General features: G+C 38.6%; 2 protein-coding genes across 17 annotated transcripts in view; one reads left to right on the top strand and one right to left on the bottom strand.

The window, feature by feature from the left end:
• Positions 1-10,013, top strand: part of RORB (RAR related orphan receptor B) — a 189,987-nt gene extending 179,974 nt beyond the window's left edge. The window contains exon 10 of the mRNA XM_039461506.2: positions 4,577-10,013. Coding sequence (XP_039317440.1) covers positions 4,577-4,732 — 156 coding nt within the window. The 3' untranslated portion in view covers positions 4,733-10,013. The remainder of the gene's footprint in view (positions 1-4,576) is intronic.
• Positions 1-26,596, bottom strand: part of TRPM6 (transient receptor potential cation channel subfamily M member 6) — a 375,800-nt gene that overhangs the window by 139,117 nt on the left and 210,087 nt on the right. The window contains exons 42-43 of one of the 16 annotated variants that reach the window (XR_012516551.1): positions 25,082-25,200; positions 21,050-24,832 (exon numbers count right to left, since the gene is read on the bottom strand). The exons of 14 other annotated variants lie outside the window; for them this stretch is intronic. The gene's annotated coding sequence lies outside the window, so the exon portion shown is untranslated. Of the gene's footprint in view, positions 1-21,049; positions 25,201-26,596 lie in introns of those variants that run through there. One more of the 16 variants, XR_012516549.1, reaches the window with a different exon arrangement.

Raw genomic sequence — 26,596 nt, 5'->3', positions numbered from 1 at the left:
ATGTTATAATTCGAATCCAACTAGGTTTGGCTCAACAAAAAAAAAAAAAAAAAAAAAGGGAAGAAAAGAAAATCAAATGGACATGTGAAATTGACGTGTTCAGCTTCACTTTATGTGCCCTGTTTTTATTAGTGCTCCTGAAGCTTCTTCCAATTTGATCAAACCATTGCTGGCTTCCTGCTTTAGGTTGGAGGGCATCTTGATGGCCTGGAAGCCAACATGAACAAGATCACTAGTTTTACCCTCTGCATGTTCCATTTTTCTAACATCAAATGTACCAGTTACAAAATTGTGAATTTTCTCATAAAACCGCCCTCTGGAGAGAAGCATAGGATTATTATCTCTTCTCAAACAGCTGCTTTTTCTTCCTGTAGACCCCTGTAGGTATAAGCTAAAGCTCCCTTCTCATAAGAAATGCTTGTCATAAGAAAGAGATGAGTGTGAAAATGCCTTTTTATAGAGCCTCTGTCTACTTCTGTTATGGGGATTATTTAAACATGAAGGAATTTCACGATGATTTAAAATTGACTACCCCCTCCATCTCCAAGTGCTTCTGGATCACCTCCCCAGCTGTTTAAAAAGTTGTTGAGCCATTAACTGCTGTGGAGGCTGCTCTGAGCTCCCTTTGAAATGGGGGTCCCCCAGCTGCAGTACATAATATTAATGAGCAGTAAGTGATTGCCTGCTGCTCTCTACACCAGTGGGCTCTGACAAGTGCTCCTGCCGCCTCTTCATGGCCTCCTGGCCCACCATGCCTCCAGAGTGATGGATGCCCCTGCTGGCACTTCTGCTTCCACAGCCGATTGGGCGTCTTGCAGTCAGCCTATTCCAAGAGCATGGACTCTGGGAGAACTCTGCCTTCTTGGTGCTGTTTACCAAAGCAGTCTGGGTGCTCTTTAACAGAAAGCACCATCTGACCCATTCTACAGATGAGCAACAGGAACTAGATCCAATTTGCATTAATAAAAGGCAGAACTGGGTCCTGAAGCAGATTCTTAAATCCCAGTTTTTTTCCAGGAATGGAGCAAGAGTCCGTATTAACTTTCCGAAACCAGACACAGAGCGAAATATCTCCAGGGCAAATGAACAACTATGAAAGGGTAAAAGAGTTTCAGTCATCCTCTTATATATTTCATGTCCCATACCACCCTGTCACTAAAGGAGCAGAAAAATGCTTCAAGAATTGTTGTACTTAGGATTCTACTTTATAAGTCATAGTTAGTAAATAAGCAACTTACTGGAATTGCTATAAGAAACTGAAAAATCAATACGATTTTGCATTTTCATTTCAATAAACATCAATGGCTGACTTTGCCATGCGTTCATTAACTTTTGGTTAATGACTCCACTTTTGGAGCTTTGTTGAGAGCTAAGCTGGCTTCCTGCCCTCTATGCCCTTTGACTGAAAAGCATGGCCTTGACTCCTTCTCTCGTAAAAGGAGGTGAGATATCTCAGACTGTGGGAGTGGAAGCATGACAGCTACCACAGTGGTGTCAGGCACCACTGTAAAAAAAAAATTGTTGACCCACTTAATCCTCAAAACCTTCCTCTGAGGCAGGGACTGTTATAATCACCACCTGATGGATAAGAAAGCCAAGAGGTTAAGTGACTTACCCGAGATCACATAGCTGTAAAGGACAAAAATAGGATTCAAACCCAGGCAGCCTGACTCCAAAGCCCATGTTCTTTATCAACAGACTAATCCTTTCTATGTAGTATTTGTGTGTCACAGGGAACTCAAGAATTTCATTACTTGACCCCCACCAAACTAATAGCTCTAAACACATGGAAACTTTCCTCTCTAGAGGTGAGATTCCATGTCTGCCTCCTGAGAAGCAGCTAACTTTACAGTTAGTTCACAGGACTATTTCAAATTCAATGTATAATTTACTTCTTAAAAAAAATTTTTAAGAGACAAAGTCTTGCTATGTTGGCCAGGCTGGTATCAAACTCCTGGCTTCAAGTGATCCTCTTGCCTCAGCCTCAGGCATGGTTGGGATTATAGATTTGAGCCACTGTAACTCAACTTTTCAATTTTGAAAACCCGTTGTAAATTTATAAAATTTGAACCTCCGAAGCAGTGTTTTTCAAAGTCCATCCCATAAACCCACTGCATCAGTGTCTGCAGGGGATGTTTGTTTCAAACATGGATTCTGAGCTTCACCCAGACTCACTGAAACTGAATCCCCAGGAGTAGGTCCCAGTAATGTGCGTTTTTAAGAAGCACCCCAGTCACTCTTACTGACAAGACTGACGATAATTATAGAGTTGCTTCTGGAAGTTTCAGGAGCTCTGCACGTCATCAATTCAACTGCAGATTGAATTGCAGTGGCTTTCAAAGCCACTCTGCATTCAACAGCTATTTCAGGGAGGATTACAATGTGCAAGAACTGTTCCTAAATTGTTGTAGTCTCCTTCTGTGTGAGCCAGCTGGTTACAGAGTTTGAATAATTTCCCAAGTGGCTCCAGTTAAGTGGACACTTGTACACTCTGTACCTATGAAAATATAGAAAAGACACAGTTTTCCACCCTGGACCCAAAGTGAGTCTTTCAGAATGGGACTCTGAATCATCTTTCTTTTTTGCTAAAAACCCTCCCAGAGAACATAACGTGAACTATGAGGGTTTACATAATCTGGCCATGCCCACCTCTCTGGCATTACCTCACCCACTCACTGCTCCAGCAACCATGAACTGCCTTCAGATCTTCCAGAGTGCTAAGCACCACAGCATCTTTGCACATGATCCTGGGGCATGTTATATACCCTCTGCCCCAGCACCTAATTAGCTCGCTCTCTCTTCCATCAGAGCTCAGCTTCAATGTCACTTCCTCAGGGCACCTTCCCAGGCCTGCCACAAGTCAGGGCATGCTCTTTTCTCCCACTTTTCCTCCTGCTGTTCTTCCTTGGCACTCACCACAGTTTTTCCGTTTTTGACTGTATGGTAAACTTATTTTCACCAGTCTCCTCAAGTAGACTACAAACAAAAGCCATAATGTTTTGTGCATTCTGGTGTTTAGCTGAGCACTGGCTACATATTAGGCATGCAATTCATTGTGGTATATCAATAATGGAAAAAAAATTAATTCATTATGCTGGAGAGAGAGTTTTGATTCTCAGTCTAAAATTTAACAGCCATTCTATAGACAAAGATTCCGTATTTTTCCTTTCTATCCCTGTCTTTAAACAGCCGTGGAGATGGTTAAGATTGGAAAGTCTGAACTCTAAACTTCTTTACATGTTCTAGATCCCTTTACTGAATGTGTCAACAGCTCTAATCCTGATGCTATTTTTAAATTGCTCATAATATGGCTATATAGTCATTAGTTGTTAAAGGAAAAGTTGATGCAAGAGTGGAAGTTTCTGATTTTGAAAAACCACAAGGTAACTAATTATTTCCCTCTTTTACTTCAAAGGCTGAAATGGATTCTTGTTATTGAACAGGGTAGGGAACATATGAGCTTAATTAGTGACAAGATAGGTTTTGTTTAATTGTATTTTTCATCACTCTCAAGTGTGTCTTTAGTCAGCTATGTGAACTATCATGCTTCTCTTTTGTATGAGTGTTCTCTATACAAGAACACCTTTCATAATTTAATCACGATGACTTTTGTTTAAGCTAATTTTGACATATATGATGGATTCGAAGTGTTCTAAATAAGTATGTTAATAGCTAGAATTGTTCATCTCCTAAAAACCATACAGCATTTAAATTATTATAAAATACTGTCTTCTGGGTATCTTAACTCAAAAAATTGTATCTTACATGATACATATATGAAAACCTAACAATTATAGGTGGATATTCTTCCACTCGTTTTTAGAACACCTCCCTAAGGAAGCTAAGTGCCAGGAACCTCCCAAATTCTCTGTGTGTTTCATATTGTGCATTACAGTGGAAACAGATTAGAGAGCCACTATACAAGTGCGTTAGAGAGCTTGATAGCCAAGCAGTCCAGATCATCTTAGATTTCACCTCATACAGTTTGGTTGTGCATTCCTAAATACTGTCACCTTCCAAAGCTAAAAATCTAATATTCATTTCACAAAAATCTATGGGAAATTACGGGTAATCATAATGTTCACTAACAATTACACTTCACATCTCCAGTGTTCTTAACATTTTTACAGGAATTACCTCCCTCAGTCCACACAACCACCCAGTGAAGTAGGTACTATTGGTAAGCCCATTTTATGAATGAGAAAACTGAGACATAGACAATGTCATAGCTACACCATTACTAAGCCCTTCTGGAACTCAGGTAGTCTGCCTACAAAGCACCCACTTACAACTATTAAACTGGAAAATCTCTCATACATACTTATTTAAGAGCAATGATTCAGGGATCTCTGTCCTGCTTGCTTGCTATTTTTCCTTTAGGAGATGGCGTGGGGAGGGAATACATTTTATTTTGTTTTGTTCTGAGAGAAAAGCTGAAAGTGAGCCTTCTTTCTTTCTGAACATCTTTTTCCAAAGCCGTTTACCTTCATCTGGGGCCAGAAAGGACACTGATTCCACAGACAGAGCACTAATGAGCTTCCTTCTCTGTCTCCCTCTCTGTCTCTCCGTTCTGCAGTTAATAGCCAAGATACCAACCATCACAGCAGTTTGCAACTTGCACGGGGAGAAGCTGCAGGTATTTAAGCAATCTCATCCAGAGATAGTGAATACACTGTTTCCTCCGTTATACAAGGAGCTCTTTAATCCTGACTGTGCCACCGGCTGCAAATGAAGGGGACAAGAGAACTGTCTCATAGTCATGGAATGCATCACCATTAAGACAAAAGCAATGTGTTCATGAAGACTTAAGAAAAATGTCACTACTGCAACATTAGGAATGTCCTGCACTTAATAGAATTATTTTTCACCGCTACAGTTTGAAGAATGTAAATATGCACCTGAGTGGGGCTCTTTTATTTGTTTGTTTGTTTTTGAAATGATCATAAATATACAAATATAGGACACTGGGTGTTATCCTTTTTTTTAATTTTATTCGGGTATGTTTTGGGAGACAACTGTTTATAGAATTTTATTGTAGATACATACAAGAAAAGAGCGGTACTTTACACGATTACTTTTCCTGTTGATTGTTCAAATATAATTTAAGAAAATTTCACTTAATAGGCTTACCTATTTCTATGTTTTTAGGTAGTTGATGCATGTGTGAATTTGTAGCTGTCTTGGAAAGTACTGTGCATGTATGTAATAAGTATATAATATGTGAGAATATTATATATGACTATTACTTATACATGCACAGGCCCTGTGGCTTAAATACCATACCTACTATCAATGGAGGTTCAGTCAGGCTCTCTTCTATGAATTATCTTCTGTGTTATATGTTACCTTTATGTTGGACAATCAGGATTTTGTTTTCCCAGCCAGAGTTTTCATCTATAATCAATGGCAGGACGGTATCAACTCAGAAATAAGTCTACAAAGGAATAAGCACGCTGTGTGGCCTCTATATACAAACTCTGTTTCTGAAAGTGACATCAAAGCCTTGTCAAAATGGTAAATATTGAGAGCGGAGAGTATTTGGAGCCATTTTCCTGTTTCAAGAATTAGGCCACAGATAATATCGCAAGGTCCAAGACTTTTTTGACCAAACAGTAGCTATTTTCTATTTTTCACCAGAACACATAAAAACATTTTTTTCTTTTGGATATTCAGTTGTGAAAGAAACTTGATTTCAGTGCTTAATGTGTCTTCAACTGAAAAATACAATCTGTGGATTATGACTACCAGCAATTTTTTCTAGAAAAATTAAATGAATTAATCAGAACCCAGGGCAACAATGCCACTTCATGTAAACATTTTCTGTCTCACGATGTTTTGGCAAGAACAGATGGAAAGAGAAGACACAAAGTAAAGAAGTAATTCTTTATATTTATTCTCTTTAATACATTTGTTAGGAAAAGTGGCAATAAAGGGGGAAGCATATTGTAAAATGCCATAATATAAAAATATAACAAAAACTTGATGAATCAGAAAAAAAAATCTGTGTTATTCCAGGGAATGAATACGCCCCAAAGCCAAAACTAATTCCTATGTAATTTAAAATTATATCATCCATCTATCCTAGCAACTTTTGAAAGTAAAGAATTTTTTTTAGCAACTTTTAAAAGTAAAGAATACAAGGGTGACATTAGAATCAAAAATTTTAGACTTCCTTTCACAAATTCTCACTTCTCTACCTACTCACCAATGAAATTAATCGTAAGAAAAGCATATATTCCAAGGTATTTGATCTGCCTGTGTCCTGGAGGCCTATACCTTTGGTATTTTCTGATCCGAAAAAAACTTAGAACAAAAAAAAAAAAAAAAAAAAAAAAGCTAGGAGAGAAGTTTGTGCCTAAGACAATGAAAATTATGGTCTCCTAAATGAAAATTATGAAAACTCCTAAAGAACTGCCCTTTTCTCCTTGTTACACACACACACACACACACACACACCTGCTTTGTAAGGTTTCCATCAGTGGAAACTTTGATTTTTTTTTAAAATCTCTTATGCTCTCCTGAAGCTCATGGTTGAGTACCATCTCCAAGATACCACAGAACTCCTGACTGATGATCAAAACAGCAGTGTCAACTTTTTCTTTTAGAAAATGGAACATTTTCTCACCTCATGATTGATGAATTCTAAACCAATGGGGAAAAACAAAAAGGCTTTAAAATAATGAATCTCTTTCTCAACTACTGTTATATTCAATTAATTTAACTACATTGAACCAAATTACCTTTGGTTCTAAGAAGACAGCTGTAGACTGCTTATTATGCTGCTACAGGGACTCAATTCTTTTTGGTGTAAATGTCACTCCTGCTAGCTCTTTGTATAAAGAATTAATTCCCAGAGTCATATTTCCTTCTAATGGAAAGATTACTCTACTGATTGCTAGGAAAACAGGGTAATGGAAGGCACTCAATTAAACCAAGCCGTTTCCAAATGCAATGTATGTTTTATGATTGGCTTGTGATAGGCAATGCTTAATGTGTCTACTTGGTGTTTCCCTTTGAGCTTTGAACTTATGTCAAACTTTGTTTTCATTGTTCTGTTGGCCTAGTGTTTTCCATTGTCAGCCTTTAATTCCTGCTCAGTTGCAGAGGGAATTATTTATTTCCTCCAATTTACCTTAGAGGATTTAAATTGGCTCAATTGATGAAGTGGCTCAGAATTTTTTTCCCCTGTTTTCCCATGGGTGATATTGGAAAAAGATTGCTCCCCACATTTACCTTGGGAGGTACTGCTTTTGAATTTGTGTTGTTTCCACTAGTGTAAGCATTTCACTGGGACGGCATGGACCTTTTGAAGCTGGGAGAGAGGAAACAGAGCTAGCGTCTGAAGCAGAACAGAACAATGGCAACCAGGACGTACTCAGCCCACTTAGTTGAGAAAAGAGATTTCTAGTTTGAGTTACGGTTGCCCAACCTTTTCTTAAAAGAGAATCCAGTCATATTTTCAAGGTAAAAAGCCTTAAAAAGCTGCCCTTTGGAGATCTCCTATGACTGCATGTCAAGGTATTTTGTACATGCAATCCCAGAACTTTGTTCCTTCCCCATGAGGACTAACAAATGTTCATAACACTCATGATCAAGTGTGCACTGAAAGTAAAAATCCACAATCTGTGCTTCTCATGTCGTGCTTCATAAATGACAATCACTGCTTGATGCAGATGTTGCACTGTATCCACTCAGGGATGTTTCATTAAAAAAAATACATCAAGAAGGAGGAAAAAATTAAAAACAGGAAAATGACAACAAAACGTAAATGGTATAAATTAAATATGCCACTGAGAGCACCTCTCTGACAAGGCTTTCAGACCAACAAGCAGTAACTTCAGGTCATAAACTGGATTGAATTATTTGGATTTGCTGAAAAGTTGCACCCAAGTAACAACAACTTGTTCTCATTTTCCAAACTCTGCTAAGAGCCAAATAATCTAGCTGCCCCATTCATAGGAATTTTTATCTCCCTGCAAATCCAAATTTTCTATACAAATCCTGAACAAGGAAAATACAGAAATCTAACTGGCATTAGATAAAATGGACAAGGGAGGTGAAGCTGTGTGAATTCAAACTTCAGTGTATTTGTGGTCCATAAAAAGAAACGGAAATTTTGGAGGGAAAATAGAAGAGGAAAGGATTCCAAATCTGGTTTGACACCCATATATATCCATACTGTCCATGACTCATCTTTGTGCCCCTTTTTCTGTGGCTCTTTTTTTGTTTGTTTCGAGACATAGTCTCGCTCTGTTGCCCAGGCTGGAGTGCAGTGGTGCAACCTCTGCCTCCTGAGTTCAAGTGATTCTCCTGCCTCCGCCTCCCAAGTAGCTGGGATTACAGGCACTGCCTCTACACCTGGCTATTTTTTGTATTTTTAGTAGAGATGGGGTTTCACCATCTTGGCCAGGCTGGTCTTAAACTCCTGATTTCAAGTGATCCAACCCCCTCAGACTCCCAGAATGCTGGGATTACAGGCATGAGCCACCACACTCGGCCTTCTATGGCTCTTTTATCCCCGAAAGATTGAAAGCTGAAGGTGGAGATGTTCTCCACAAAAATACCCTTTCTGAATTTCCTGAGTCTCCCTTGTTTTAACACTGTGTTCAGGGCTCTGGACTAAAGTACCTCTGAGTAGGTAAAATCAGATAATATAATGGTCTCCTGAGTGATTAGATTTCTTTGGTAGATTCTAAGAGATCTTAAATCATAGTAACTCTGCATATTAACAAGAGGTACCAGGGAGGTGTCAGTACATTTCCTATCATAGCTGCCTGGTTCAAGACATAACGTCACAGCAGTCCAGCTAAACTGCTTGTAGAAAACCATAAAGAACAACTCATGCTCACTCTCTACAATGCAATGTGAACCAGACTTAAAGACAATTCTTGGGTCCCAAGGACAACCTAAAACTTACCAACTTTTTACAGAAACAACCACCAGATGCAAATAATGGCAGTGTTGTTCTATGTCCTTTGTTTCTGTTTATTACAGAAGCAAGGAAAAATTCTACTTCTCTTGGAAATTAGAAGAAATAATTTTTTCCTGACTCTTTTTTTCTATAAACTTTTATTTCCAAGGAAGCTGCTACAGTTGGCAGTAAATTCAGGCTGGGGACGTCTGTGCCCTGACAGAAGCACCATTCAATAGAACAGCAATAACTTTAAAGTGTGCATCTGTAGTGAAACTGCACAGGGTCCCCTGTATAAAGAAGAGGGAAAAGCCTACCATCTGCTTTAGATGAAGTGCTATTTGATGTTCTGTTTCCAATTGCCAGTACAAGCAGCAACTAGAGTAAAGGCCTGATGTCGGAAACTATGGGAGCCCTGCAAAAAAGAGCTGACACCCTATTCATGTTTGGGTCTCAGGACCAGGGGGTACAGGGTAGAGGGTACTTTACCATTTAAAGCAGGGTTGAAAATTCAAAAGCCTAAAAGGGCCTGGGAGCTTAATGCAAATGGGTGAAGCAGCCCAGTGACAAGCTCACCAGGACATGCCCTGTGGAATAAGGGACATCCATGATTCAGCTCACGCTGAATGCTGCTAGAACTTCTGAATTTCATAAAATCTCTCAAGTTATACATGATGGCAGTTGATTCAGAGCTTAGTGCAGACCAAACAAATACATCACTGAGCAGAAGAGAGTCCATAGATCGTCAGCTTGCAGCCTATGGTTTAAAACAAAATTGTATCTGGGGCCAGCTCTACTAGAGCAAGTCTGGCCAGATCCAACCCTGGACGATGTTAGAATGATATTAGTTTTGGAAGGAGGGGATGGAGATCTTGCCCTTCTGATACCCAATTTTGTTTACATACTTGATTGTCACAACTAGATGATATAATAGGAGGTCAGTTTTGAAATAGCAGTCTAAAAATGAAAACAATTCAATTTAGTGATGGCTTATAAAAGACACTTCAATTTGTCTGGCCCAAACTCCCTTCTTCATAGAGCCAGGGGGGCTAGATTTCTTGCCACTTTCTTTCTGAAAGGTAAATACATGACTTTTATTCTTTTGGGTCTCAATGTTTCTTTGTGTAACTTCAATATCTGCGACAAGTTTTTATTTTCCCTTAGTCGTATGTGAAGAATTTATTCTATAGTCGTGATAATGTAGTCCTCCATTGTTCTGAAGTGCAGACCATGGATTCCTATGCAGCAGATGGGGTTTATCTGTTTGTGCACTTTTTTCCTAAGCTGCTGAAATTCCTCCGAAGTGAATGGGCCATAGTAATCTTTGCCTCCTGTGTGACTGTAAGCATGGCCTCCAGTGGATCAGAGAAAGCAGCTCAGTGATTGTTCTCATGGCCAAAAATAAAGCACAAGGGTTACCGAATTGAATGAGCCCCATTGAGGGCAGCGCAGGGCATCTGCACCCCAGCTGGGCAGCATGATCCTTGTATTCAACTATACTCTTCTGGTGGTGGCTGGTGGCAAGCATTCGTGTGCCTCTGTCACAACCATATGTAGACACACATTAGGTATGTCTGAAAAGCTACAAATCCCACATCCAAGCACAGTACCGTCTGCTTCATCTGATTAACACACACACAAGAAAGAAAAATTACACCCACAGAAAACCGAGTATGTATTGTAGAAATGTAGAGGAAAAATAAAAATATTTTTTCAAATGTAATTACTTTTAATATATGCTTGTGGAAGGTCTAATACAATGTATGCTGTCTCTTTAATTTTTGCTGTAAATAACTGGAGACAGTGAGTACACTGATTTTTCTATGTCTGTTTAAGCATAAGACTTTGTAACAATTTTTTTAGAGGGGGAAATCAACAAAGAGCAAATATGTACTTGCTTCCTTTCTGCGTGTTATGTACTTCTCAGTTTTTTAATGGAAACTGGTTGTAACAGTTTAAGCATCTTGACGGGTCATTGGTGTTAAGTGTATGCTTCTTTTTGTAATATGACTGAGAAAGGGACAGGGCTGTCAATTAAATCTGCTCCAAAGAATTTGTATTGAAGATTGGCCTAAGACCTGAAAACTCTATCTGAACTAGACATATGAAAAAGGAAAATTTTAAAAAAAAATGTTGCCTGAGTTAAGTCATCTTTCCTTGTAGCAAATGGCTTTGTCCAAATCCTTTCTGCATGGAATAGCTTAAGAAAAACAAATTCTGCTTTCTGATGAACAAAATATTTTTGTACACGTTTATTTCTTATTAATAACCTGAGGTCAGATCACTCATTTGCTGAAGCCATAACTGACCTTCACCAAATAAATGTTGTAAAGAATCTGGGGGAGGGTTGGGGAGAGACTGAGAGGGAAGAAAATCCAAGGTATCATCAGCTATAGCAACACAGGCAGGAGCAAGTTGTTGAAACTGATGCTTTTCCTGCATCCCAAATATGACTTTAAAAGGCTAGTATTTTATGATGATTGATTTATAATAATAAAAGATATTTAGATTTAAAGGAAACATTCCAATATTTTTGAAATCCCTGACAATGCTTCCTTGCTTTTAGGATTGAGAGAAATGATTTTCATATACTTCCAATGTTCAGAGATTTAATGTTTTTACCTTAGCTCCAGCCCACACTTGTAAAGTGAAGGGCGACTCTAAGCCCTCCAGTTGTCGAAACCTTGGGCTACCTGGGGCTTGGCTGTGCCCACTAACCTACTGCGCCTAGCGGGCAGCATGGGAGGGGTACACTTTGCATCTCATTAGCATGCACACTGCTATTGGCATTGCATAAAAGTTGCATTGCCACAAGTATGTAAAATAAAAATATTCACTCTAAAAAGAATAATAATTCTACTTTTTTAAAAGAATAATGCCTCTTATAGTCACCACTGATTTTTCTGGAGTTTAATTACATTATTGCCATGTATTCTTATTGGCCTATAGAGGCAAAAGGCAAACCACAAATAAACCCAGTGACATATATAGTTTTAAAATCTACAATTTTCTGATCTCTCTCTCCTTGTTTAATATATAAGCCCTAATTTCTGTGTATGTGAGTAAAACTGCAGCCTGAGTCATTTAGGAAGTAAGCATTGAGTTTTTTTTAATTATAAATATACTAGAATAAAACAGCACTCCCTAACAATTAAAAAAGAGTTTTATATTACTTTAGAATGTAATAGGTTTTTGTCCTTATTTTATGTCCTGTAAATTATTAGTTGAATACTGTTAGCATTCCCGGATAATGCACACATGATTTCTGAATGTTTTCTGTAAATGACAATCAATGTTTATGAAGTTCCCTCCTTTAATGCTGAACAAAATTAAAAGAAGAAAAAGAAAAAAAGGATTTGCCTAATGGTTTTCCTTCCTCCCCACCCCAATCCCAACCCTCACCCTTGGGAACAAGGAAGGGGTGGAAAAGATAAGATTTAGCTTTGAAAACATTACCCCAGGGGTTCTTACTTACAGAGTTGTTCTTTTTCTAGTAAGTAATGGGTAATGTTTTGTTTCAGGAAGTTCTTGTATCCTCGGGGTCCTGTCCTGAGTTAGAAATACTCACTGAGAAAAGACTCAGAGTCCATTCTAGCCAAACAGCTTACCAAGTTACAATTAAAATGAGAGAAACATCTCTCAAAGATAATAGCTCTCCTTTTCTCAGCACTTTACTAAAAGGAAGTCCCAGCTAGCAGAGCTATAAGCAACTCACCTGCAAGCACTTTGTTGAAATAACGTTCAGCAGGTTTAAAATGGATGTGACAATCCCTACATCTGATGAAAGCTTTCAGATAATTAATGATTAAGTCTCTGGGCCTGATTTTTCTTGTTGTTGTTCTTTAGCAAAGCTTTATCAAGCTGTTCCACTACCAAAATCAATGCCCACTAACATATGAATGCTCTGAATCTTATTTGGAGGTGGATTAGGAAGCAATTGAGGATAATCACAGACTCACGGTGATGTTGAAAAAGGCAGCTCCAACAGAAGCCAGCAATATTTCAGGTGCTTGGAAGTTACTGCAGATTGGGGTCCCTAGAGCTGAAATGCTCCAAGAATAGTAGTTTAAAGCAAGATTTAACAGATTTTAAAAGTAAAAGCATTGATGCAAATGATGGGATGAGCCCTAGAAACCTTTCCGTAAAGTTTCTTCCAACCTTCGCTGGTCTTTGGAACCGATGAAAACCCTTGCCATATGTTTCAAGCCACATCTCTACTCAAGACATTCAGATCTCATGTGGCTCTGCTCTGAGGTTACAGAAACAGAAAAATGTACTGATTTTTCTGTGAGAGCGCCATTTATGTCCCTTGGTTTATAATGAGGTCTTCAAGTGTCTAGTCAGAGATGGCAAATGTATTACCTCAACCTATCCCAGGCTCATGTCAATAGTCGTCAATGATTGGTCATAGAACTTTTGGCTACAAAGTCACCTAAGGTTTTTTCAGAAACCTAGATCTAGGTAGCATTGCAATACAAGATAAAACTTACCATTTTAAAATTCAGCTTGGATCGTATAACATGGTAATTGTTAACTTCCGATAGTTATCAAAAATTATAAATTAAGCCCTTTTTATGCACAAAGCTTTGTTCTGTTCATAGATCCTCTTCTTAAGAGCAAGACCTGGCAACACATTCCCACAATCACACTAGGCCAGTGTGCATGAGGTATGTCAATTATCAAAGGTATAGCCCAGGTGTGGCCACATATTCCAGGTGGCAGCAGCTTCTCGATCCATTTAGAGAAAAGGCAGAAGTGAAGCAAACTCTAATACCATCTTGGCAATGAGGTGTCTCACATTACAAAGCCACCATGCTGTAAGTTTTCTCTTATTGTTTTCTGAACTTGAACTTGCTAAGCTTAACTGGTGGAATGAATATTAACCCAAGAGACTGTAAAATTCATGACAGCCATGTCTCAGAGACCTTTAAACCACCCAATATCATGAAGTAGGTCATGGTATGGTGGCACTCAATAAATGTGTCATTTATATTTATTGGAGTCTACTCTCCTTTTCTACTTCTAGCTTCCCAATTATTTGCTGTCATTTCACTGATTTTGCCCTTGAGAAAATCATCCTCCAGCAGAGTCACCAGACACAGACATGCTTTTCATCATAAGCAATGAGAAAGAAAATGGTGGCTCATTGGCAATAGACATTGAAAGAATGTTCTTTCCCTTTATCCAAAGATTTAGCCAAAAGCAACAAGAGAAGCCTGAGAGTAGCTATCAGAGGGCACTAGATATTAGATATACCGTCTTAGATTTTCACAGAAGGCTCAGCTGGGCAGGAAACAAGAAACAGAAAGATCTAGGAGCCTAATTTGTAAAACAAATTTTGCATAAAAGTCTGGCATTGGTATTTATGGATCAAACCTTCCAGTCTGGTTTGATCAAATCCTAAAATCTTAGTCAAAAAGTAGAGAATCTTGATAACTGATTACTTCTTAAATATATCCCTGCCCAGGTAAGAAATTTTAGAAAAGGTCCTACTTTTTAAGAGCAGGAAACCATTATATCTGTGATCATATGTTCCTGTTATAGCAGTCAAAGTAGCAGATCAAATGTCATTTTAGATGTCCACCTAGCCACTAAGATGCTTTGCACATGGCTACAAGATGAAGGAGCAAGAAAGAGCATGCAGGATTACACAGCAGATTTACATGGGCTAGGCTTACTCACGTCTCATCACCCAGAATTAATCCCATGGCACCAGACAGCAGTGGAGGTGGCTGAGATACATAGCCTAGTTGTGTGCCCACAGAGAAAAGGAAAAAGAGTTTAGGGTACAGTTAGCAGTTCGGACCCAAATATGAAAGAAATTCAGGAAAGTCTCTAACGTCATCTTCCATCAGATACTTCAACAAACATTTGTTCAACTTATTCAACAAGTATTAATTGATCCACTCAAGAAAGTCACTCAGAATACAATGGTGAAACATGGCGGGTACAGATTCTGCCCTCATGGAATCTATGGTCTGAGTACAAGAAAGGTGGATATACAGAGGAAAAAGGTATCATACAAATAATTATAAAGAATAAATCTTCTTATAACTGCGACACCAGCTACAAACAAAATTATAAATTGTCACTACAGATTGTTATTTTCTATTTAGCTCTACTCTTGAACTCATTATCACCCATTATAGCTTATTTGGGTTTTTAAAAAATAATGTTAATTATTTAATTAGTTTCTTAATAGTGAAATAAAATCTTTCTTCTCATACCTTTTCCCCAAGTTACAGCTAGTTCTGCTCATTGAGACTAAGCAGAGCACAGCAAGTGTATGTCCAAACCTATCTCTGTCCTATTAACACCTTCAGTAAAATTGATACATCTTTCAATCCATGCTCACTAATTTTTAGCACAGTAAAAACTCTCACTTATCCCCACTATCCCTCACAATTTAATCTCCTCATAAAGTCAAGTTTTGTTCATTTGAAGAACATCATCAGAACAACCAAGAACAAAGATCATTGACATGGAGACCAATCAGGGATCCTATCTACGCCATCGATGTCAGTCATATGCATTTAGAACATGGCTTTTGCAGGCACTTGTGTTACAATGTAGGTTTTATTAGTATTCAGGTATTGTGAGGCCAAGAGATCAGGAGACAATTACCATTGAGAAGACTGTTACTCGCAGTTCCTAAGAGGTGGGGACATGCCACACTACACAGGGCCACAAGGGGAAGCACCGGTTTAGGTGCCAGGAGGCAGAGGGAATAAGGGAGACATGTGGGTAAGACCCTTTATCGAGGTTGTGAAAAGGAACAGGTAAAGTAGACTAAGCAGGTTTAGGATTGGATAATTTGAATAATTTCAGTTGACTCTTGGGTGTGGCAGCTGTCTCTAGTTTCTAGTACCTGGCTCTACACCTAGAGCATGGTACCATGTGTGAGAGCTCAATAAAGATGACTGGGAGTATGGACCCTGGATTGGTGAATTTGCATGCAAAAGGTGCGCTCAAAAGCAAACAATTCACTATCTCTAGGAACTGGCTAGCCCTGGAAGGGGCAGTCTTTCCTCCATCAGTGAGGCCCCAGATGTCAAAGCACCAGGATAAAAAGGCATGCTTAACACAGACTGATTGGTGCATGCTAACCCACGATGGGAAAATACCTGATCCCAAACCTTATATATGAAGAATAAAGGAATATCTGTCCATCACTAAAGGAAACATTTTTTGAGAATTTCAGCTGTGTTTTTCCCTCTTTATTTTCCCTCCTCTGACTCACACCTAAACCCCTTTGTACTTCCTTTCCTCAAGGATTTTTTATTGGGTAGAAAGCTGAATCCCAGGCTCCTGAGGGCTCTGCAAAGATTGCTGTGTCTCGCACGGGGCACCAAAGAGGAGAATTTTCTATCTGCAAGGTTTACATCATGAAGGAATATGCAGTGATTACAAAGACTCTAGAACACAGGCACTTAATTTCAATTTCTAGATGTCATAGAGGCCTCCTATGTGAAGGGGATATTCATTTATTAACTCATGCAGATTTGCCAGGGATCGAATGTCCCACTGTTTATTTAAACATGAACCTTCTCGCAGCTAGGTAAAAATATTTAACCAAGAGGATGAAGAAGAGAATTAAGAATTCCTTTACAGCTCCAAGTGGCAGCAGAAGAGACTCAACAAATGGCAAGCAAATTCTACCCGAGCCATGAGCCATACTGAGTGACACCTGGTATCATCTAGTCTGTTAACAACTTCCTTCCTCCTCTGTACTTCCCATCCTCACCACACGTTACAAGCCTAAAGTCCTGCAGTCTTCAAACATGCTTGGCTTTGATGCCATTTGGATTTTCCCCCTTTGGAAAGATTAAACATTATTTTAAGGTGGGATGGGTTGGAAGTAGGCGAGTGGAGAAAGAAGAGTCAGGAAAGACTTTCCCAAAATAAATAGCAACTCTCACGCCCCTCAGTCACCGGAAACTGTTTCTTGTCAAACCACACATCCACATCATTGGCTAGAGAATTCTTGTTCATTACACCTCAAAATTCCCTGCACACGTAGTAGACAATCTAAAAACGTGACACACACAGAAACTTGATTTTTTTTTGTCTTGTGCTTAAAACCATTAAGCCCTAAAATGGTTCTAGTCTTGAAGAAAAAAAGTCACAAAAATGTTTGCTATTAAAATAATCCCTTGGCACATATCTTAATTCTACATCTTCCAACTAAAAGAAAATCTTAACCTTTATTTATTCTTTTATTCAAACTAATTATTTCAGGATAACAGGAAGGGTGCTCTAAGTTTTCTCTATTTAAATTCTCCTTTCAAAAATACCACTCCTCCCTGAAGTTAGGACTTTAAATTCTAAAATAATTTTAATCTAAACTTGTGGAAACCTCAACTCTCAGATGGTTAAATGACCATCTAAGAGTATTTTTGGGGAAATACTAATTTATTCCTTAGTACAATTTAAATCTCTTTTTAAGAGACTCATAGGTTCAAGGTAGCAGTTAGATAGGTTTATAGGTTCAAGGTAGCAGTTAGATTGTTCTTTGTAATTTACATTCCAGAAAAGAGCTCCAGATGTTTCCAGTTTCATCCAGCTTCCACCTTGTACCTTGGTCACACATTCCCCTCCACCCTGGCAAGAACAAATGCCTGCCCAGTTGCTCTCAATGCACTGCACAGAAAATACTCTTTAAACACAAGACTTTTCAAAGAAAGAGCCCAGACATTTGCTCAATACAATCAGTAAGTTTTTCACACTAGTTTTCCATATATGTTGTATCAGCTATTTTTCTGCTCGTCCCCAAAGATAAGGAATAATAATTTTTAAAAGGCAATGTACATTACTCTTAATCACAATGCCTTGCCTTTTAGCAAAAAGAATTTGAGAGGTAAAGCAGAAAAGAGATCTGAGCTCAGGCCTCAGGTCCCCAAATCATGTCTATTTCTTTCATGCATTCAACAAATGTTGAGTACTTACTATGTGCTAAGTACTGTGCCAGATTCTGAGGTTAAAAAGATGGTTAACATGGCCCCCATCTTTAAGGTTTTCACAATGCAGCAAAGCAGGTAGACCGGCAAAAAAAAAAAAAAAAGAAAGAAAGAAAGAAAGAAAGAAAGAAAGAAAGAAAGAAAGAAAGAAATGCCGTGACACATTTTGAAGGAGGTATTTGAAGATAACTCTGGAAACTGTAAAGAGGTACCAGCCTGGTCAACATGACAAAATCTTGTCTCTACTAAAAATACAAAAATTAGCTAGGAGTGATGGTGCACTTCTGTAATCCCAGCTACTAGGGAGACTGAGGCACAAGAATAGCTTGAACCCAGGAGGCAGAGGTTGTAGTGAGCCGAGATCACTCCACTACACTCGAGTGTGGGTGACAGAGCAGGACTCCATTCCAAAAAAAAAAAAGAAAGAAAGAAAGAAAAAGAAAAAGGAAGAGGAAGGAAGAGGAGGAGGAGGAGGAGGAGGAGGAGGAGGAGGAGGAGGAGGAGGAAGAGGAGGGAGTAATACTATTTGGGAATAGCTATAGGGGAGAATGGCAAAACAGAGAAAAGAGGCCATTTGAACTGAGCCCTAAAGTATGCCAAGGTGTTTGCCAAAACAAAGAGTGAAAGAAGCATGTTGAGAGAGAAAGAAAGGTCTAGAATGTAGCATAACTGGCAGCTGCATTCTAAATATTGTCTTCAGACATGTTTTGTGGGGCACATACCTAATTAGAAAATTTTTTATCAAATCAAAATTTCTAGATTCTTTTGTAAAAACCAGAAGATCTGGCAACATGGTTCCCATATTCCCACATTCAAAAATTGATGAGGGCCCAGTCAAGGGTATTCCCATTTTCTCTGGTTTTGATCTAGTAAGCATTTGCAACCTGCCTGGCTCCATAGACAGTTGAGTACATGATGAGCAATGATGGAGAGGGTGTAGAAGAGGAAGGTCATAAGTAGGCTGGTTACAGAGGCTAAATATGCCTACCTGGGAAGCTTATTTTTAGCCCAGTGTTTCTACCACTATGCTCTCACCAAACTGGTCATTTACAAGCTAGATCGATAGTTGATTGTTCTCCCTTATAATTATTTTTTAAAACATTGGGACTGGATGCCACTCATCTATATTGGTGAACCAAGAAAAAAATATCGGTTACCTATAATCACAACTACCTGCTCAGAAAGACAGTGTCCATTAAACACAAAATGCTCCATTCTGCTGAGACTTTATGGCTTTGAACTTACAGGTTTTAGAGAATAATTCAGTTTCCAAGGCTCTCTAAGAGAGAAGGACATAAAGAAACCAGGGGAAGAGACAACAAGAAAAGATTCAATGAGATCATGCAACTTGGGCACTGATGAACCAACAGGCCAATGAGAAACTCTTGGTGGCAGAGTAGCCCAGAGGATTTTAAGAGCAAGGATGGCTAATGTATGGTTTTAAGTTTTTTGCTGCTAATTGAACAATGTCATTCCCATGCACTTCCAAATTTTTAGTAAAAACCTCAAAATGATTTCTGTGGTGCTGAGGATTTAAATACCCAGAAACTCACAGAAATCTTGAGGTTTAGCTGTACATGGGCAAGGAATTGTGTGTTGAAGCTAGAGTCCATAAAGTAAGAAAGCCTTGACTAAATATTGTTTATACTAGAATTTAACCACCAATGAAATAATGTTTAAAACAAAAATATTTATTCAATTCTTTTATGACTAATCGTAATACTTGATAATAAGGTATTATTTTTCTGTAAGGAGCATGTGAGCTCTGACACCTGAACACATCTGATCATCACAAAGCAGAATACAACGTTCTAGGTTCTTTCTTAGGAAATGGCTCATGGTACACAACCTAGGAGAAACCACAGGGTATTTTCTCTAAGTCTCTGCTTACCTTGTGGAAAGATACTTCCCTTGCAGGCAAAGACCCTGGCAAAGTCTTTGCCAGCTTGCCTGAGTGCTCATTGTTAACTAATGCAGTTCTACCTGCATTGGAATTGAATTGCAAAGTCTCACCAGCTGGTGAAACAGCTTTAGTCTATAATTCACCTTCTGGCTCCTGATCCTTATGCCTGATGGATACAAATCCCCAAGCTTCCCATTTCATTCTGCATATAAATCCCTATAGTAAACCTTGGGTCTCACAGTAAATCATCAACTCATAATCCTGCCTTCAGCTGGAATGAAATGTGTTCTTCAAATTTCCCAGCCTGGAGATGCTTGCCAAGTCAACAAAGGCCTGCCAGGTGGTTAGCGCTCAAGCATGCATCTGCTCAGCTTCGTGTTTGACCAAAATGACCATTGGGAAGCATGTATTTCACAGACGTGTTGTCAGCATCAACAGTACAATCAGACCCCAAAGTCTGCCTTTAAAAAAAGGCTGTCTATTGTAATTCATCTGTAAATAAATAATTCTCACATACCTACCGCATTCCTGGGCACAAGATCACATACTACTTTTTAAAAAGGCATAGATAACTGCAAAAGGAAATATACTGTTAAGGTGGCCAAGTTAGGTATCAAATTGAATTAACATATACTGATTGAGCACTTGCTATAATAAAAGTGACTAACCACTGCAGAGTTGTTTATATCTTATGACATCTTTCACATATATTTTTTATCTGAACACCACAATAGTCCATTATGAGAAAAACAATTATTACAGAAGATCAATATTTGTAAGTAGCACTTTCAAAATTCAGCTATGAAGAATAATTTCCCACCATAAAATGAAATAAAATCCAAATGAGAAATATAAAGAAAACCTTCAGATCTTAATATTACTAGAAATTTAAGATTAAGGTCATTTATAAAGTTATTAATATAAATTCCACCACTAAATAAACAATACATCACATTGTATTATTATTGTAGTAATATTACCTTCTTTATTGTTTGCATATGCTGAAAAGAAAGAAAAATGATTCCTAAAAGCTATAAACTTTCCACATAACACATTTAGGTTGAAATAAATGTTATATAGGAATTGACAGGAAAAGAAGAGCCTACAGTTTTACTAATAGCTGCCAAAAGACATACTTAAAAAAAAAACTCTGACTGATATATGAATAGAAGAAAACTATGTATATCTGATAAAAAGAATTATTTAATTGGAATAAATATAAAATAAAACTTTAAAAATCATCTTTATATTATAAGCAATATTGTTGTATATCGACAAAACACAAAATGACTACTTTCTAACAATCTATTGAAAGTAAAATGATAATTTAATTAGATAGCGGCATGGATGATCAATATGCAAAAATCTACATTTTACAGTACTGTATCAGTAAGAAATGATATGAAACAAATGCACTGAATACAGTAATAAATACCATAAAGTACAAAATCTCCTATCATCAAAATTATAAACTCTTGTTGTAAGGCAGAAAAAAAATTTAAGTACATGGAGAAGCATACTACATTCCTGGGAAAAGAGAGAAACAACAGACAGAATAATATACAGAAAACATATAATAAAATGACACAAAATGAATTTATACACACTAATTTATAACAGATACGTTAGTTATCCTTCATAGAGTCTTATAGCAATGCAAAGAATGAAAAACATTTAAAAATATAGAGTCACAAATCAGTTTTTTTTAAATCTAAATAAGTAATATTTTAAAAGAGAACCTTAGGGGAGGAGGGAGCAAGATAGTCTCAGAGAGTGACTCTCTCTGAAGGAACATCAAAGTGAACAACTATCTATGCAAAAAGCACTTTCATAGGACACAAAAATAAGGTGAGAAATTATAGTATCAAATTTGAATATAATATCAAGGAAAGCATCATTAAAGAGGGTAGGAAGTACAATCTTTAATTTCCTGCTCCACCCGTCTTCCAGCCCCAGACAGTGCAGCACAGTGAGAAAATCTGTGTGTTTGGAAAGAAGGGAGAGTAAAGTGAATGTGGAACTTTGCATTGGAACTTAGTGTTTGCCTGTCACAGAACACAGCACAGGGAGGAGTTGTGCAAGTGCTCACTGAGGAAGCATTTTAGCCTGGAGGAGAATTCCCTGCCTTGGTAGGAGGAACTCAGTCCTAGCTGGCTTCACCGCTAGCTGATTAGAGTGGCCTGGGACCTGGAATAAATTTGAATGGCAGGCAGACATAAAGGACTGCAGTCCTAGGACAAGTCCTGGTGTGGTACTGGTCTCAGAGGCAGTGGACTTGGGGTATGACCCAGTCCAAAACACCAGCTGTGGTGGCCAAGGGAGTCCTACATTACCCCTCCCCCAACTCCAGGCAGTACAGCTCCAAGAGAGACTCCTTCCACCTGGGGAGCCAAGAGGAAAGAATACAAAAGACTGTGTCTTTCAACTTAGGTACCAGCTCTGCCACAGCACAATAAAGTACCAGGCAGATTTCTGAAGTCCCAGATTTCAGGTTTTTGCTCCTGGATGGCATTTCTAGACCTACCCTGGGACAGAAGGGTTCACTGCCCTGATGGAATGAAGCCAATCCTACCAGAATCCATCACCTGCTGATTAGTCTTGGGCCTTGAGTGAACATCAGCAGCAGCCAGAAAGGAGAGGAACTGTACTGGTCTACAAGGCTTCAGGTGCAACCCTGTGCAGTGTCAGGTGTGGTGGTCATGGAAGTGCCTGTAACACCCATCCCCCATTGTCCAGGCAGCCCAGCATGGAGACAGAACCCTTGTGTTTAGGGGAAAGAGGAAAAATAATGAGAGACTTTGCCCAGTAACCCTGGGAATTCGCCCTTATCTTAACCAAGTCCACCAAGGCAGTTTATCTAGGAGACTGCAAGCATTGCAGTCTTCCTGGGCTTAAAGATGCCCCTAATGCTGACACAGTTGCAGCAACCACAAGCTTAAGCCACAACATTCAATCTTTCCTGAATTAGTGGAAAGCCCTCACAAAGACAGGACAAACAAGTCCAGGCTGTCAAGATCAGAACAAATACCTGATTCTTCAATGCCCAGCTATTGACAAAAGTCCACAAGCACCAAGAAGATACAGGAAAACATGACCTCAACAAACCAACTAAATAAGGCACCAGTGACTAATCCTGGAATGATGGACATTTGTGACCTTTCAGACACGGAATTCAAAGTAGCTGTCTTCAGGAAGCTTGATAAACCTCAAGATGACAGAAAGAAGAAATTTAGAATTCTATCAGAAAAATGTAACAAAAAGATGGATTTTTTTTTTTTTATTGAGACGGAGTCTCACTCTGTTTTCCAGGCTGGAGTGCAGTGGCGTTATCTCGGCTCACTGCAACCTCCGCCTCCCGGGTTCAAGTGACTCTCTCCTGCCTCAGTTTTCTGAGTAGCTGGGATTACAGGTGCACACCACCACACCCAGCTAATTTTTTTGTATTTTTAGTAGAGACGGGGTTTCACCTTGTTGGTCAGGCTAGTCTCAAACTCCTGACCTCGTGATCCACCTACCTCAGCCTCCCAAAGTGCTGGGAAAAGACTGAAATTTTTGAAAAATCAAGCACAAATTTAGCTAGGTGTGGTAGCTCATGCCTTTAATCCCAGCACTTTGGGAGGCTGAGGCAGGCAGATTATTTGAGGTCAGGAGTTCAAGACCAGCCTGGCCAACGTAGTGAAACTCTATCTCTACTAAAAATACAAAAAAATACAAAAAAAAAAAAATTCTGGGGGGCACGGCACACACCTGTAATTCCAGCTATTCAGGAGGCTGAAGCAGGAGACTCACTTGAAACTGGGAGACAGAGGTTGCTGTGAGCCGAGATGGCACCACTGCACTCCAGACTGGGCAACTGAGTGAGATTTGGTCTCAATTTAAAAAAGAAAAAATCATGCACAAATTCTAAAGCTGAAAAAATCAATTAACAAACTGGAAAATACATCAGAGTCTCTCAACAGCAGAATTGATCAACCAGAAGAAATTAGTGAGCTCAAACACAAACTATATAAAAATACATTCAGAGGAGAAAACAAATAATGAAACACACTACGAAATCTATAAAACCTCAAAGGGGCAAATCTAAGAGTTATTGGACTTAAAAGGGATGTTGAGAGAGAGAGAAAGAAGAATAGAGAGTTTATTCAAAGAAATAATACCATAGAACTTTCCAAACCTACGAAAAGTATAAATATCTAGGTACAAGAAGGTCCAAGAACATCAAGAAGATTCAACCCCAATAAGACCACCTCAAGTAATGTAATAATTAAAATTTCAAAGATCAAAAACAAGCTTCTTCAATCCACGGCCCATGGACCACACGCAGCCCAGGATGCCTTTTAATGTGACCCAACAGAAACTTGTAAACTTTCTTAAAACATTATGAGATTTTGGCAGAATACGATGGCCCATACTTGTAATCCTAGCACTATGGGAGGCCAAAGCAGGTGGATTACCTGAGCTCAGGTGTTCAAGACCAGTCTGTGCAATGCAGCAAACCCCATCTCTACTAAAAATACAAAAAATTAGCCGGATGTGGTGGTGTGCACCTGTAATCTCAGCTACTTGGGAGGCTGAGGCATGAGGATCACTTGAACCAGGGAGACAAAGGTTGCAGCAAGCTGAGATCATGCCATTGTACCCCAGCCTGGGCAAAAGAGTGAAGCTCTGTCTCAAAACAAAAAAAAAAAAAAAAAAAAGAAAGAAAGAAAAGAAAAAAATGGTTTCTTAAATTTTCTTTTTAGCTCATCAGCTATCATTAGTGTTAGTGTATTTTATGTGTAGCCCAAGACAATTCCTCTTCTTCTAATGTGGCCCAAGGAAACCAAAAGATTGGACCCACCCCACAATCAAAAATAAAGAAAGGAATCTAAAGGCAGCAAGAAAAAGGAAGTAAAAATATAAAGAAGGTCTAATATACCTGGCAGCAGACTTCTCAGTAGAAACCTTATAGGCCAGCAGCGGGTGGGATGACATATTCAAAGTACTGAAGAAAAAAACTTGCAACCTAGAATATTATATCCATCAAAACTATTCTTCAGACATGAAGGGAGAAATACTTTCCTGGACAAACAAAAGTGGAGAGATTTTGTCAACAGAGACCAGTTTTACAAGAAATACTAGAGGGAATTCTTCAATCAAAAAAGGAAAGAATGGGCCAGGCATGGTAGCTCATGCCTGTAATCCCAGCACTTTGGAAGGCAGAGGAAGGTGGATCACCTGAGGTCAGGAGTTTGGGACCAGCCTGGCCAACATGGTTAAACCCCGTCTCTACTAAAAATACAAAAATCAGCCAGGTGTGGTGGCACGTACCTGTAATCCCAGCTACTCAGGAGGCTGAGGCAGGAAAATCAACTTGAACCCAAGAGGTGGAGGTTGCAATGAGCCAAGATCACACCACTGCACTCCAGCCTCAGCAACAGAGCAAGATTCTGTCTCAAAAAACAGAAAAAAAAAAAAGAAGAGTGCTTATGAACAACAAGAAATAATCTGAAGTTATTAAATTCACTGATAATAGTAAGTACACAAATACTGAACAACACTGTCATTACAGTGTGTAAAACACACATCTCTTTAGCAGAAAGACTAAAAGACAAACCTATCAAAAGTAGTAACAACAATAACTTTTTAAGAGATAGACAATATAAATAATCTAAAGACCACAAAAATCAAAAAGTGACAGGATAGAGTTAAAGTGTAGAGTTTTTTGTTTTCTCTTCGCTTGTTTGGGTTTTATTTTTCTTTGCTTTGCAATCTGACTTAAGTTGTCATCTGTTTTAAATAGGTGGTACAAGATGTTATTTGCAAGCCTCATAATAACCACAAAGACAAAGCCTATAATAGATACACAAAAAATAAAAAGCAAAACTTAACAGATTGACAAAAATAAAAGCAATTAAAGCATACTACCAGAGAAAATCACTTTTACACAAAGGAAGATAGGAAGGAGGAATTTAGAAAGGATGAGATAAATAACCAAAAAATCATGAAACAAAAAAGCAAAATAGCAGTAGTGGGTCCTTACCTATCAACAATAACATTGAAAGTAAACGGACTAAAATCTCTAACCAAAAGACATACAGTGTATGAACGGATAAAAACACAAGACCTATATGCTGCCTACAGCAAACTCACTTTACCTATAAACATACACGGACTGAAAAAAAAGGATAGAAAAAGATATTCCATGCAAATGGAAACCCAAAAAGAGCAAGAATAGCTATACTTCTGTCATATAAAATAGATTTCAAGACAAAAACTGCAAAAAGAGACTAAGAAGTTCATTACATAATGACAAGAAACAAATTCAGCAAGAGAATATGTAACAATTATAAATATATTTACACTCAAATATATAAAGCAAATATGATTAGAGCTAAAGAGAGAGACAGACCCCAATACAATAATAGATGTAGACTTTAACACTCCAGTCAGCACTACACAGATCATCAAGACAGAAAATCAACAAAAAAAGAAAATCAATCAAAAAAAAAAAAAAAAACTAGGTTGAGCATGATGGTTTATGCTTGTAATCTTGCACTTTGGGAGGCCAAGGCGGGTGCATTGCTAGGAGTTCACAACCAGCTTGGGCAATATGGCAAAAGCCTATCTCTGAAAAAAAATGATTAGCTGGGCATGGTGGACTGTGCCTGAAATCCCAGCTACTCAGCAGGTTGAGGTGGAAGATTATTCGGGCGAAGGAGGTAGAGGCTGTGGTGAACCATGATTACACCACTGCACTCTAGCATGGGTGACAGAATGAGACCCTGCCTCAAAAAAGAAAAGAGAAAAAAGAAAAGAAAAGAAAGAAGGAAGGAAGGAAGGAAA

The sequence above is a fragment of the Saimiri boliviensis genome, chromosome 2 (genome assembly GCF_048565385.1).
Source record: "Saimiri boliviensis isolate mSaiBol1 chromosome 2, mSaiBol1.pri, whole genome shotgun sequence".
Classification (NCBI taxonomy): Eukaryota; Metazoa; Chordata; class Mammalia; order Primates; family Cebidae; genus Saimiri; species Saimiri boliviensis.
This window is presented reverse-complemented; position numbering and strand designations above follow the sequence as displayed.